The 15,345-nt window shown below is 44.1% G+C and overlaps 1 protein-coding gene across 13 annotated transcripts in view; it reads right to left on the bottom strand.

Moving 5' to 3' along the window:
• NFIA (nuclear factor I A) overlaps positions 1–15,345 on the bottom strand; it is a 244,592-nt gene that overhangs the window by 61,668 nt on the left and 167,579 nt on the right. For 8 of the 13 annotated variants that reach the window (XM_083157644.1, XM_083157640.1, XM_083157645.1 and 5 more), the window contains exons 5-6: positions 14,947–15,064; positions 13,916–14,043 (exon numbers count right to left, since the gene is read on the bottom strand). In XM_083157644.1, the coding sequence (XP_083013770.1) occupies positions 13,916–14,043; positions 14,947–15,064 (246 nt within the window). Of the gene's footprint in view, positions 1–11,821; positions 11,852–13,915; positions 14,044–14,946; positions 15,065–15,345 lie in introns of all 13 variants that reach the window. The other 5 variants (XM_083157639.1, XM_083157638.1, XM_083157632.1 and 2 more) reach the window with 1 other exon arrangement.

Genomic DNA, 15,345 nt, shown 5'->3' with positions numbered 1-15,345 from the left:
ATGCCCATAGGATACCCAGGGCAGGCTCTATTCCTCCCTTACTGATCAAATGCCCAGATGTAATGACGTTTAAATTGCATTTGCTACTACTTCATTAATAGAAAGTGAAAGACTGATCTGTGCACTAGTTTGTGGGTAGTGTGGGGCAGTGGACAGCATTGCTAAACTGTTTACTATCTAATAGGTTGCAACTGAGATGGGATCAATTGTTTCATTTGCTGGTTTTTTTTTACAGTGTTTATAACATTTTGTTTGTAGTTTTAACCGACTAACCCTCATCTCCGCCAAACACAGGAAACCAACTTTAGCCTGTCTGCCTCGTACGCTATCAGTGTTATATTTAGAAGTGTGTGCGCGATAAGACCATAATGACTGACAATCAACAGACTCAAGTGCGCGGCACAGTATAATGCCAGGGGTGCGGGAGGGGAATCCAGTGTTAGTTAGCAATTAGTTCAATTCAGAAATCATGGTGCATTTGTTAGACAGTGCTTGATTATTAATAATTTAAAAAAGAAAAAAAAACACAAAAAAAACATGTGAACAGTTAGTAATATAAGAAACAAAGTGATCATGCAAAAACATTCTACATTCGTATGAATTCAAACAGGGGCATGATACAAAAACAACATATTCGCTGATGTCACAGTTAATGCTTTTTTCGTTGTATTCGTTTCTCCAGCGAGGGTTCCGTGCTGCTAGGTGTGTTCTGTGAGCGGTCTGTCTGCCTGGTGATAATATGCACTGTCTAGGAACTACAAGTCCCATAAGGCCTTGCCAATCATGATGTGGATTATTAAATATGTGTATATGTTTGGCTGATACGGTGAGTCCCCTACAGCGGCTCTGGCTACTTGGGCCGCAGGAGGGTGGCTCGGCCTTATCAGATCAGTGAGATAATTTAATAGCGCCAGTTCTGATGGAAGGAAGAAGGTTTTATTTTGTCGAAGGTAGTCATCTTCTTCCTCTCATTTTCCTGGTGTGTGTAGAATTATACACTAGCAATGTGCAACGTACTGTTACGTGAACATGGACTCCAGCTTTGCGTGACATGGAGATTTGGACTCTTAGCGTGCTGGAAACATTAAGTGGACATCAGCTTGCGGCATTTGTGATGTGACGTAGCAACCCCCCCCCCGACATTCCAAGACATGCACAATTCATGATATGCTCAGATGCAAGCGTATAGGTCAGAGTCGTTTAATTCGGCAGAAGTCGGGCCGCTAAAGTCTGCACTTCGCAAACCTCCCACCCATGCGATATATATATATATATATATAAGTATACGCGGTTTCAAGCCAATAAACCATTACATTGCAAAGATACCAGATGCGGAGGACATTGGAAGTAATAAGTCAATTTACAGTTTTATGCCTGCAAAGACTTTTTAGAATTTAAACTAATCTGTCAAAAAGTAAGTCCCTACGCCCAGGCGTTCTCCAGTTGGATGGAGGAGAGTTCGGATTATTGCTGGTGTTCATGTTTCGGCGATGCCCATATACAATCTACACCAGTCTCGAGGAAGCAGCAAAATAAATATATAAAAAGTTTAGTCAATTATTGGATACAGGACATAAAGGTCATTTGTAGCGAATACTCATTTTTACGTTACACACTTTTTTCGTGATCCCCTGCTGCACTTCAACAGGGTCAATTCATTTGCTAGCAAAAATCGCCTGTTCTGGCGCAATGTACAGTGCGCATATAAAAATTATAGTATTAAAAATTGCGCATTTCAATATGTGACATTTATGGGCACAGTTCAGGGGTAAATGATGGGCGATCTATGGGGACTGTAGACTGCAGTCACAGGGAATTAAGCACCAACACAGCGTCCGATTGTGCAAACACTCTCCCTCATTGAACTCGCCCCTATACATTCATCAACCTAATTTTACAATACGTTCCTGATTTTACATCACGGAACCACCCAGAAATACAATCTCATGTTCTCTTATTCCTACACAGAATGATACCCATTTCACATCGCACTTTTAAAACGGTATATTGCCGTTTTTTTTCCATTTTAAAACGTTTAAGGCTGCAATGTGAAAGTGCCAGAGTTGATTTACCGGTTAAAGTTAACCGGTATTTCAACACGGTTAAAAAGCCGAGTCCTACACGTTTTAAAGCCGTTTTTTTGGCAGTTTGAACAGCTCTATTTCAATGGCTTGAAACGTGTCCCTTGGGGGTTAAACGGGTTGAATGTTTGAATGGTATTAAATGATTTTTAAAACGGTTTTTACCTGCAATGTGAAAGGTCTCAAGGCTCAGACCCGTTTTAAAGTCCCATTTAAGAATACCGTGTCATTACCCATTTCTGCAATGTGAAAGCAGTATAACATTGCCTGGGTATCACTACAGTTATCATGTACACATCAGGAATCCACTATTGTTTTTTTTTAGAAATGGAGGCGTTCAGAGTACTATTATTATTAACAGTTTCTTATATAGAATAGAATATAGAAGGTAACAAACAAACCACTGCACATAATTGTTCTGATAAGGACTAGGGTTATTCCAATGACCATATTCCATGCATACGTTGTATGAGCTAAGTTAGAATAATCAGGAATAATCAGGAATAATCAGCCTGTTGACCCTTAAAAGCAGATATTTGTATTATTTGGATACCATGAACTGCACTGACCAAAGTGGACATCTGACCAGTGCCAAACATCTTGCACCGCTAAACATATAAAAAAAACTGACTGAAAAACCCAAAAAAGGATATCTAAACCATTGGTTCCCAACCCTGGTCCTCAAGTACCCCCAACAGTGCACGTTTTCCAGGTCACCTGGGAGGTGCACTCATTATTCAAACACATTTTAAAAGATCCACAGGTGGACCTAAATATTTTGTGATTCTGTGTGGTGACCTGGAAAAAGTGCACTGTTGGGGGTAGTTGAGGACTCGGGTTGTGAACCACTGATCTAAACAAAAAAGAAAGGATCAGATCAGGTACATTAGTAACTAAGCTTGAGAATCACTTTGTGGTCAATGTGGTCTTAAATAGTCAGTAATTTAAAATAACTAATATTCCAGTGTACAGTCTATCCGTTCACTAGAAACCAGTGACATCACTGAAAATGTAGCCTATCCGTTCACTAGGAACCAGTGACATCACTGGGAATGCAGCCTATCTATTCACTAGGAAATAGAGACATCACTGAGAATGCAGCCTATCCATTCACATCACTGAGAATGCAGCCTATTCATTCACTAGGAACCAGTGACATCACTGAGAATGCAGTCTGTCCATTCACTAGAAACCAGTGACATCACTGAGAATGCAGCCTATCCATCCACTAGGAGCCACTGACATCACTGGGAATGCAGATCGTCCATTCACTAGAAACCAGTGACATCACTGAGAATGAAGACTATACGTTCACTAGGAACCAGTGACATCACTGAGAATGAAGACTATACGTTCACTAGGAACCAGTAACAGAATTTCTACAGTCTGTCTCGTGCACACTTGCACAAAATACCAAAAACCGCATAATAGCGATTTCTGCTAATCTGTGGGCCATACTGAATTAGCCCCATGGTGTGATGGGAACCCACACTGGACTAGTGATTCCCCAAATCGACCCCCAACATGTAACATTTTCCAGGTCACCAGGTGCACAGGCATATTAATTTCTAACTGACTCATTTTAAAAGATCCACAGATCTGCGAGGACCGAGTTTGGGACCCATTGCACTAGAAAATAGGTTATCGAACTCGGTCCTCAGGACCCCAAACGGTGCATGTTTTCTTGGTCTCCTTACAGAATCACAAGTGAAATATAATAGCTTGTAAATCTTTTAAAATGTGACAGTGAGTAATGAACACACCTGTGCCCCTGCCGGGTGACCTGGAAACCATGCACTGTGGGGGGGTTCTGAGGACACGGTTTGAGAACCAATGCACCAGACCCACAACAGCTACCAGGTGAGAGAGGATGCATTGGTCCAGCGTGAGGTTATTCTGGGGCAATGCTGAATTCTGGACTCTACATTGTTCCAGGACAATCAGTACTGAGCAGAGGCCGAAAGAAAGGAACGTTCATATAAAGATCGCCTATCTCACAGATCAATCAATTTAATGCCAGCGGATGACAATGCAGGACGGGTGCTTTAAGTGATGCAAACAAGGAACAAAAAAAGAATTAATTAACGCTGACAAATATTCAATACGGCGTTTTTTAAGCAGCTGCTGTATATCTTTCAAAATGCAGTTACACTAATTACCTCATCTTAATTCTTCATTGTGCGTGTTATTAATAGCCAGTGATTTGTCACATACTGTAACACAAACAAATCAGCAGTTATTAAGTAGGATAAAAATCACCTTGTAAATGTTCCAATATCCATTTCCTTATATATCCCCTGCACCCATTGCCGTTGGTATACCAATGGGTGAGATTTATCAACCTTTGTAGCGATGATGAGAAATAAAGTAAAATGACATCAATGCCCACCCCAAATGCGGCTATCTGCTCTGGACTCCATTCACTAGGAACCAGTGACATCACTGAGAATGCAGTGTAACCATTCACAATGAACCAGTGACATCAAAAGAGAGGGCAGCCTAACCATTCTCTCGGAACCGGTGACATCACTGAGAATGCAGCCTATCCATTCATGAGGAACCAGAGACATCTCTGAGAGTGCAGTCTATACATTCTCTATAAGCCAGTGACATCACAAAAAAAGGGCAGCCTATAAATTCTCTAGGAACCAGTGACATCACTGAGAACGCAGCCTATCCATTCACAAGGAACCAGACATCTCTGAGAGTGCAGTCTATACATTCTCTATAAGCCAGTGACATCACAAAAAAAGGGCAGCCTATAAATTCTCTAGGAACCAGTGACATCACTGAGAATGCAGCCTATCCATTCACTAGGAACCAGTGAAATCACGGAGAATGCAGCCTGACCATTCACAGTAAAAAGCTGAAGGAACAAAAAAAAAAACGTACTATGCACATACCGGTGTGACTGTACTCTAATCAGACTGCGATTAGGAGCGGTAAATGTCTCATAGACTGACGCAGCAGGCATTCGCCTAGATATCCAGCAACCAATGAAGTTTAAAAGTGGAGTGTACATGGAGAAATGGACTATATCTAGATTTAATTGATCTAGACATTATAATATCAATAAGCTGGTTTGTATCACGTACACAGCATTAACATAAACCTCAACCAGCACAAAAGTGGCTGCGAGAGGCCGAAACGTGAGCAAAACCGTTCCAGGTGAACAAAAACCTCCGGCGACCAGAACATTACACAGAGGGAATACTAGAATTCCATGATCAACAGAAGATATTATATACCGAGGTGCTAAAGACAAAACGCACACATGGAAGTAAAAATGCCCCAAAAAAAAAAAAGGACAAAAAGATATATTTTCAAGAACCAAAATTGCTTGAACTGTGAAATCACGTAATGAACAATAGAAAAGGTCCTGTCAGCAGGAATCACTGCGGGCACAGTCAGCAATTTCTACCGAAACCTTATTATGGCCACGCGTTCGATTCTTCATCTCTGCACCCTTTCCCTCACAACAAATAAGCCAGCCTGATCTCATCCAGTTACTTAATGCAAGTTGCCTGTCATCTCCAGCTACACTCCCATCCTTCTCCCCAAGAGCCATTGTATCCACGTCGGAGGGGAAGGGAAGATACGGTCCGGACCAGATAACAGCCCTAGTGCTTGCGTTAGTCTGGGGAATGTGCAGCTGGGACTCTACAGGAGTTTTTTTCACCTGTTTTTAAACTAAAAACTCAAATATGGGGCTAATTCAGAAATGAAATCAAAAGCTGGGGGAGGGAGGTTACTTTTTTTGGCAGCTGCCAGTCTGTGGCTTTCGGTAAATGTACCTGCAGACCCTTCCGTGGCGCACATCCGCGCATCCGAATGGGCGAGGACTGAGACGCCCACTGTCAAAGTTGGTGGGCGCAGTAATACAGATCGGTAAGTCTTTAAACATGGCACCAGCTCCCCAGTTCCCGAGCCTATTCTGCGTGACCATAGGGCTAGGAAGTGGGTCCGTCATCGAAGAATCTACGAAAACCGCTGCGCGCCTGTTCTGGGATTTTTTAGGGTTGGGAATTAAGAGTGTAAGCTCCACTGGGGCAAATGTCCAAATACTCTCTGCAAAGAATATGTGTGCGCTATATAAATAACTGGTAATTAATATAAAAGTGTAACCAATGCATCACCTCTGTGACATGGACAGGTGATAACGCACCAGCCAATCACCTCCTAACTGTCACGTTAATGGCTGGTTTTGAAAAAGGACAGGATCTGATTGGCTGCTGCTTTATCACCTTCCACTTTATCCCAGGCTAAACTAACCTGCCCCAGAATCGCCTCACATCACACTCTAACGCAAGCTTAGGCGCCACTGGAATCTAAGTTTATAACATGTGCGCTAAGCAATTTTTGTGATAAACTATCGTTAAAATTGTGACCTTCAAAAGAACGGAGTAAAACGGCTCGGCCAATACCGTATCCACACAGTACGAACGGTTTATACTAATCTGAAATTTGTTTCTTAAACCGTTCTGTGGCCTTTAGCTCACAATTGTGCTGTTGTAACGCTCACATGATCTCAGTAAATAAAATGTTCACTTAGCTCTGTGTGACTAAACGAGCTCACTGTAATCAGCGCAGAACAGTAACCACATCTGGTTTTACCTACAGAAAGAATCTAAAAATCAATCGGCCCCGGGGGACCTATTGACAAGACAGGGCTTGTCTCCCAGTGCGTGTCACTAGGTAAAAAGTATTGCGTGCACTATACCGTGTATCGGAGAAATACTTGCCGAGTTAGGTTCTCCTCTGTGACTAATGTAGCATTCAACAAACGGAACAGTGTCCATCTAATTGCGGTAAAAAGTTATCTGGCGGGATTAGGGGAGCGCGCCTGCTTTCTGTCTGTCTCCCTGACAGCACTGTGACAGAAGCGTCCACTCTGCCGACTTCATTAGAGAACACGTAAACTCCCCCCCCCCACCCCTAAAAAAACCTTTTACCTTATAATGCAAACTATATTTTTTTTTCTGTTTTTTTGCTGTATGAGATAAGTTATCTTGTGGCCTGACTGACGCGCTCTGCAGAATTCCCTATGTTTGGGTTAAACAAACACAAGCGAAATGTTTTACAGCTCCCTCCTGTCTTGGACTGTTTCAGGAACACTGGTATGGAAAGAAAGGAGATTGTTACAAGATGAAGTCAGTTCAGGCAATATTTAAGTTTGGCTCGGATACAGCTTATTGTTCCTTTTGTGATGGGGGAGAGGTTAATGCGTATAAGTAGTAGGTTTACCGATAACGCATCGCAGGGCCTGATTCCGGGATGCAGCCCAATGCATTTGCAGCTGCAAATTTGTACATAACAGCGGTGCAAAAACTTGGAAATGACGCGGTCGTCTTGATTTTTATTTAGCTTTGCAAATCCCAGCGGCTGAGTACAAGGATGCAGTATCGGTCGCAGGACAGTCGATTGCTGCAGTTTTGAGTAGCCCCACTGGCGCGCAGGGAAATAAGGCGCAGGAGCCATTGCAGCAGCACAGCCGCTGCAGCCTCCAACACGCCCCCATGTAGAGGCCACACCCACTGCAGCAGAAATACTTCTGCCACGGACTTCAGCCAGGGTGCATTCTGGAACGCTAGCAGAAAAGTACAGCCGTTGTGACCTTGCTATGCCGAATATGCAAATGCTCGGAGGAAGTGTCGCATAAGATTTCCTTTGAGCCTACTGACTAAGTCCTTTTGCTTACGATGTATCATATACGATCCCGTTAAATCTAGAGATTGCAATCTCCAACGCCGATGCACACGGTACCGCGCATTGGATCAAAATTGGAGATGAAACACAAGCAATTTGATACTTTTAATTCAATTTCTAGGCCCGATCTGTCGAAAACCGATGGAAAGGGCCCAGACTGCACCAGTGTATGACCAGTATTAGACTCCACACATGATTTGCGCTGGGCTTACATTGTAGCGCTGGTACACAGTTTATGTTCTTGTTTGTTGCTGCCACTTTAAAACAAATTCTAAAAATCGGTAAAAAAAAAAAATTAAAAAATAACACAAGTAAAACGTATCAATCACAACTGGTGCGGAGGGCAAGTGAGACCGCTTTGCAATTAATTCGGCTCACTTCAAATATGTGAGGTCTCCTTGTCAACACCTCAGCCGTTAATTAGATACCAGAGATGGGTAACTGCACTCGTTATATTAGTTTTTTTGCACAATTCTTCCTCCATTTTATCATATTCCAGCACGGACTCTGACAATACTGACAGGTGATTGACTGGTTTATGTAACAAACAGTTTAACCACCTGCTCTATACATAGTGGCCGCCCAGTAAGTATACAGGGATGACACAACTGCTCTGGTGTATAGTAACTAGATACTCAGGGGTAGATTTATTAAGCTCGGTGAAGTGTCTGGTTTTTGTCACCGGCCAATCAGCTCCTACCTGTCATTTTTCAAACCCAGCCTGTAGCTTCACAGGTAGGAGCTGATTGGCCGGTGATAAAAACCAGACAGTTTATCACTTCACCGAGCTTAATAAATCTGCCCCCCAGGTACTAATTTAGTCACCTATGCTCACACGTGGCTTATCCTTAATACCTGGACTGTTAGCTTGTGCCTTGAGAACATGGCTGGGAAACCCTGTCCACAGCTATGACTAAACTGACCCAGAGGGTTGCATGGAATTTAGCTGCAGAGATCGGGGAGGGGTACTCGGAAGTTTTAAAGCGCACCCTTTGCGTACGCCAGTGGTTTCCAAACTGCCGGGGTTATTCAGACCTGGTGGCTAATTTGCAGTGCCCTGCGATCATTGAATCATCGCCCAGGCCAGAGTGAAATCCCACTTTGTGCCAGCTTGCAAAAATATCGCAGCCCTGTGATTAGCTGCAAATGTATCTGCCAAGTCGCCATCGAATGATTCTCCCCAGTGCGCACTTTGTGCGTAGCCCAGGACCTACTCGGCCAGCGATAGAAGCAGCCAGAGCTGAGGTCACAGACCCTCCCTTAGAACGCCTGTGTTTTCCCTGATACTCCGAGGAAATGGCTGAGTAACACCCGCAACCGCCAGCATCCAGTCAATCCACCTGCGTATGGGCAGCGATTCCGATAGATGCTGGATCTAGTCAGATCACTTAGAATATGCCCTGAAATCGCCCCGTATGTAGGCCCCTTTTATAGTGTTCTAGATGTCTCAATAGGAAACTTCTGGCGTGGGGGCGCCATGAAAAGACATCTGATGCTGCTGGGAGCCGTAATTGATAAAAGTTTGGGAACCCCTGGCCTACAACCATTGGAGAAGATCACGTTTGGCGTTGCACCTAGATCTAGGTTCTGCATTTACACCCCCCCTCCCCCCCAACGGGTGCATGTGCGCAATGGGACTCTCAGGACCTGAACCTCCCAAGGCAGGGGACAGGTCTTATTGTCAAAAGCAAATGGCTAAATGACATCACTTTTGGCCGGCGCGCTCTGAAGTCCGCAGAACACGGAGCGTCAAAGGGTTGAGGTATTTTTTTTTTTTTTTTTTATTCTTGGGCCACTGAAACAAATGGGGTTTTTCATAAACAGTTTCCATCTGTTTGTCCTTTGTATAAAGTGAGGGCTTTGTTTTTCTTCCTGTAGGGCTGCAAGCTGTCACTGGGTCCATGTGGTAGGCGGGCGACGGGCCGTGCACTGAGGTAGCGTTCTCCAGGTAATCTCAAACCTTTCCTTCCTCCGGCTCTGCGCACCCTCCTCATTTACAAATCTGCTCTATTTATTTACCCAGGTGCTACGTGTGTGCACGGTGAGGTCATGCCCGGATACAGTTACACAGCTGGGTCTGCTTCAACATTCAGGCACATCGCCTCGCCCCCCCCCCTCCCCCGATTTCTTCTTTCTACTTAAAACCGTGTTCACGCCGTCTTCTGTCTCGGTCCTTCCCTCTCGGCATAATGGAAGCGTTGTGGATGACTGACAACACGGTCCTGGGAATCCGCCGTAGTATAAAAGTGTGTATTATCCCATAATGTCCCTGTATCTCCCGCCTTGGCAAAAGGACGGAAAATATCTAGGGCTCGGATTGCGGAGAGGCTGTTTATTTTCCAGCGACCGCATAAAGCGATCTCCGGTTCTCTGGGTCTATGAGTCACCCCACATCTGGTCCATGTGAGGATAATACACCCCATTCTGTGGGTGCTCACATGGTGTAACAGAGACAGGTATTTATTTAGAGAGAGAGGTGCCGCCAGCATCGATATCATCCGATAGGTGGCAGAGCGGTCGCCGGAATGTGCAGTGGGCAACGGTTAGGAAAACTGGCACCTTCCGAGGCTGGCTCAAAAACAAATACTTCAGCTATCTATCTAGATCGGACAATAAAGATGCATTTACATTTTTCAACCTAGTTTCAAGTTTGTAATAATCTTAGTTTGCATAGGTGAAGGCTCCGGCTATGATGTCTGGGCGGCGTGTACAAGCGCCTTCATTTCTGTTTAACAAACACTGGAAGACAACAACAGCCGCAAGCAGCGAAACATTGGGCCCCTACCAGCCCCTGTGTATGGCTGCGAATGCGTTCACAGCTGTGCACACAGAGGATAAAAGTTGCTAAGTCGACACTATGAAGTCGACACATGAAATATGTCGACATGGCTAAGGTTGATATGGTCAAAAGGTGGACTCAAGCATTGGGTCGACAATGGAAAATTCGTCAGTCAAAAAGGTTGACGCGTTGTTCGTTGTTTTTTTTAAGCCAACTTGTGACGACAGGCAGAAAATAATAATAAGCGGTACACAGATATCTATGTCAACGCGTCAACATTTTGGACAAAAAAAACCTTGAAAACCTCATGTCAACCTAATGCTTGTGTCGACCTTTCAACCCGGTCAACCTAAGACCTTAGCCACGTCGACCTCATGTCGATTTAAGCTATGTTGACCTAATTCATATGAAAAGAGGGAGCTGCATCCTCCCAAGTGGACAGAAGGTGCGAGGCAAAGAAATCTATGAAAAATGCGATGACACCACTATCTAGCTTTCACTCTTGTGAGGGGGGATCCAATTAGCCATGGGGTACCCGTGCTGACCAATCCAATAAGGGGCCTGTTAAATTGCAGAGGTAGATTTACCTTTGGCACTCCATGGAGGAAAGGTCCTCATTAAAAAGGAAACCCACCAAGTCTGCATCTTATGTGGAGTTAGCGCATTTACCCAGAATTTACTGCACTGGGAAATGGCTGTTTAATTGAATAGCTCTGGGAAATGGCTGCTTAATTGAATAGCTCTGGGAAATGCCTGTTTAATTGAATCGCTCTGGGAAATGCCTGTTTAATTGAATAGCTCCGGGTGTAAGCACAGAGCCTTTAGACTTGCGGCAAACCCTGCGGCTATTTGGATACCCCCCACCCCAAACACACTTTCTTCCATTTGGGAAGGTAGAATCATTTGACGACAATTAATCCAAAAACATTTTGGCCATCAAGAAAATATATAATTCCCAAATCCAGATAACTTTAATTCTGAAGTTGTAAAACTCCGAAATTAATCCAAACTCTCTAAGAAGGTTATAACCTGGCTCACGTGACTGGATATAGACGGATACACAGTACTTACAGCGTGCGCGGACGATACAAATGTTGTTCGAGATAAAACAAAATGACAAAGCCAAGGCAATAAACACGGGGTATAATGGTTGTGTACGAACGCCAAAGGCGCAGCCAAAATAAAAGGGTGACATAAGCTGTTTTCACTTGCGTTTGTTTCACGATTCGCCCGTGCTCTGCCAGTTCTCTCTTACCTGACATTTTCCTTATTCTCTTATGCGCCTCTTCCGTGATCAATGGGAAATGCATTGGGAGCGCCGAGATAAAATAATTGTCAGGCTTAAACCACAGGTAGTGCGTCCACAGCAATAATACGCTCAATTTACAGTTTACAGACACGTACTGCAGGTGGGGCAGATGCAACAGGTGCAGAGTTAGTTTGGGTGGGGTGTGTCCAAACTGAAATCTAAATTGCAGTGTAAGAATAAAGCAGCCAGTATTTACCCTGCACAGAAACAAAATAACTCACCAAAATCTAACTCTCTCTGCACCTGTTTCATCTGCCCCACCTGCAGTGCACATGGTTTTGTCCATCTGCAGAAATTGCAGCCTTGCTACCAGGATAAGGCCCTTAATCTCTCTCCAAGCCTTGAATATAGGAAGACTACGAATAAACACCGTACTATTACTGAAGGTTTTTTTAACATTTTAGACAATAATCTCTCACATTATACAGAGTAAAAGTCTCCTAATACATATAAATAGAACAATATGTCCAAAAGCCATTTTCCTATACAGAAATCTCAGTCAGTTTGTGGATACTGCTGGATGGGATCATCTCTTGGGTCCAGGCTGGACTGAAACAAACATTTAGCTCCCGATATATCGGCATATATTCAATTGATGTCGAAACTGCCGTCTTGCTGAAAAGACGACAGTTTTAGACATTACTAAGTCGGAAGGGGTTCCGACCTATTCAATGCTAGCCTGCCAGAAACCAGGTGGATTGGTGGAATAGCCGCTGATCCACCTGCTTTTGACGGAAAAACAGCCAAAGCCGAAAGGTTTTGGCCAAATTTCTGGCAATCTCAATCCGACATGAAAAGATGTCAGATTAAGGCAGAGAGGACAGTGCCGGGTGAGCAGCAGCAGCAGCAGTTTACCCGGCGCCATCCTCCTGTCTGCTGCCTCCTGCCGGCTCCCCTCCCCTCCCACCGCCTCCTGCATCCACACGGCGTGCTCACCTGTCCCACTACCGGGACGGGTAAGAGCAGCTCACCCTGCCCCAACCCCCACTGCCTCCCGCCGCTGCGCTCACCCAATCCGCACGCCGGCCGGGTGAGCATCAATCAGTGGCCAAATCCAACATCCGGATTTGGCAGCTGCATTGAATAATGGATGTTGGACCTATTCCGTCAAAAGAATTTCGGGGTGGATCCGTCATCAATTGAATATACCCCATTGTCTCCAGGATGAACCACAGGCCACTGATGGCAGAGACACGCTTTCTTTGGAAACACATAAATTGCCCTACACAAAAGTGCACTCCGGGTGTATTCCACCACAATCAGGGGCGACAAACTACCATGCTGGGATACAATTACGCACAATGAGGGTCTTTTACGACTGGTGAAATCCACAAATAAGAGCGACAAAAAGCCACGTTGTGATACAAAAGTAAGCACAATTGAGGGTCATTTATGATCGGGCCACGGAGATCTGTGCATATAGATTTGACTCGCTGCATTTCTGCAACGTCGTCCTGATGTGACTGATCAATCCATTAGTGTTTTAATAAAGTAACGGCAAAGTTTCAAGGCCACTCATGTTCCCGCTTTTATTTAATCAATATCCCCCCCCCCCCCTGCACCTTTATAATCGCATCACTGGACGTAGATGCTAATGCCAACTTTGAGCTGTATGTGATATTTTGTCCCTATGATGCCGGCAAATTAGGGAACATGCCCAAAATGGCCCATTCTCCGTCCGTTCACTTGCGTATGTTGAAATCTTGTCTCGATCATTTCAGATAAACCAAGAACAAGCCATTGACGCCCCATGGCATAAAGCAGATTTTTAGTGCATAAATCTCTGTGCGGCCCTGCAACAACTGCCATGACATCACCGATAACTGGAATGACATCACCGATAACTGGCATGACATCACAGGTACAATTTGGACACTGCACCGCATAAGTCTGTTTTTTTGTGCATCGTAAATGACCCCAATGACTTCTAGACATACATTTCAACAATTAAAATCAAGGACACTTAAAAAAACAAAAAAAAAAAAAACCTGGTGAGCAAACAATAACCGTCACTAGATAAGAACACAGTGTTTTCATTACCTGGTTCAACATCGTGCCACCCGCTCGACTGACTGCCGCTTCCAGGCGAACGTCCCTGGTTCGTGTAAAAAGGCTCCTCACCGGGACTGTCCATCTCGTCCTCCACAGACTTGAGGCGCTTTGTAGAACTTGTGGAAAGAGAGAGAGAGTCATTGACAAATCGCACGCGACAATGCAATTATATGGTATTGTGCATATCAATAAGGACTACAATCGTGCCAAAAATGACCATATACTTGTTGGCTTACTGATATACCATCATATACAATCAGAGGTTATTTAGACCATATTTGCCACCCTAAATGACCACAGGCTAAATGTATCAAGCCTTAAGAGAGAGATCAAGTGGAAAAAGCAACCAATCCGCTTCAAACTGACAGGTTGCTAGGGACAACTACTCCATCTCAACTTCAAAAGCTTGATACATCCTCCTCTCCCCACCATTGCTGGTTCTGTGGGCAGAAGATAAATTACGCAGCTGTAATGCTACTTATTCTTCCAAGTTAAAATTAAACTGAAACAAAACACCCAGTGGAAAAAAACGATCACGAGTAAAGTGTTTGACGCCCAGCTGACATTCCGACTAATATGTTTTGATCAGGGCATATATCAGACATGGGAGCACGCTTATCAAGAAGAGCCCCACATGACATAGGAGTTGCACAAATAAAGTTACAATTAAAACATTCAATGGAAAAAAAAAATTTGAAACAGCGGCATTCCCAGATAAACAGAGCTCAGGGAGTCATTACAAAGCCTCCCTGCTCACTAACACGGTGTACAATTTGACTGTGGTTGGCTTGGAAACTCTACAGAATTAAAAATCCAAAACAGCAGCCCTAAAGAAACAAACCAAGGTAAATGGTAATCACCAAGCTTGTTCTAATAGAGCCATTGTGATTTATGTAGGAAATAAAAATAAATCTATTTAATTCACAGGACTGCTGCTTTCAGGGATGATATTTAGAAACACACATGAAGTATACGCAACACATGAATCGATCGGCACAAAATGGCCACCTTGTTATTACCTGGTGGAGGACGTGCTGGGAAGTGACCTCCTCATTGCTCCAGGGCTCATGCTGTAGTACGATGAACTGTCCATGTCTGAAATGGGGAAATTAGGACCTGTTCCTGCGGCTATGGGTGCTGAAAAAAAATAATATTTGGTTAAAAATCCTTCCAAAGACCCCCTAAGCTTCACAAAGATCATATACGAGGTGAATGGAGAGTACACCTGTCACCTGTACACACTGGAGGCAGCCATTTTGTGTCTGACCCAACACTCACAGGAATGAGGCCTACATACTCGCTACAGCGTAGGCAGCCATTTTGTGGCTGGCGCAATGGCCAATAGGCAAGGTAAGAAGTCTATTACACACACATACAACAAACATTATGTACAACAACACAGCCACCACCTGCATTTT

The sequence above is a fragment of the Crinia signifera genome, chromosome 8 (assembly GCF_055691185.1).
Source record: "Crinia signifera chromosome 8, ASM5569118v1, whole genome shotgun sequence".
NCBI lineage: Eukaryota > Metazoa > Chordata > Amphibia > Anura > Myobatrachidae > Crinia > Crinia signifera.
This window is presented reverse-complemented; position numbering and strand designations above follow the sequence as displayed.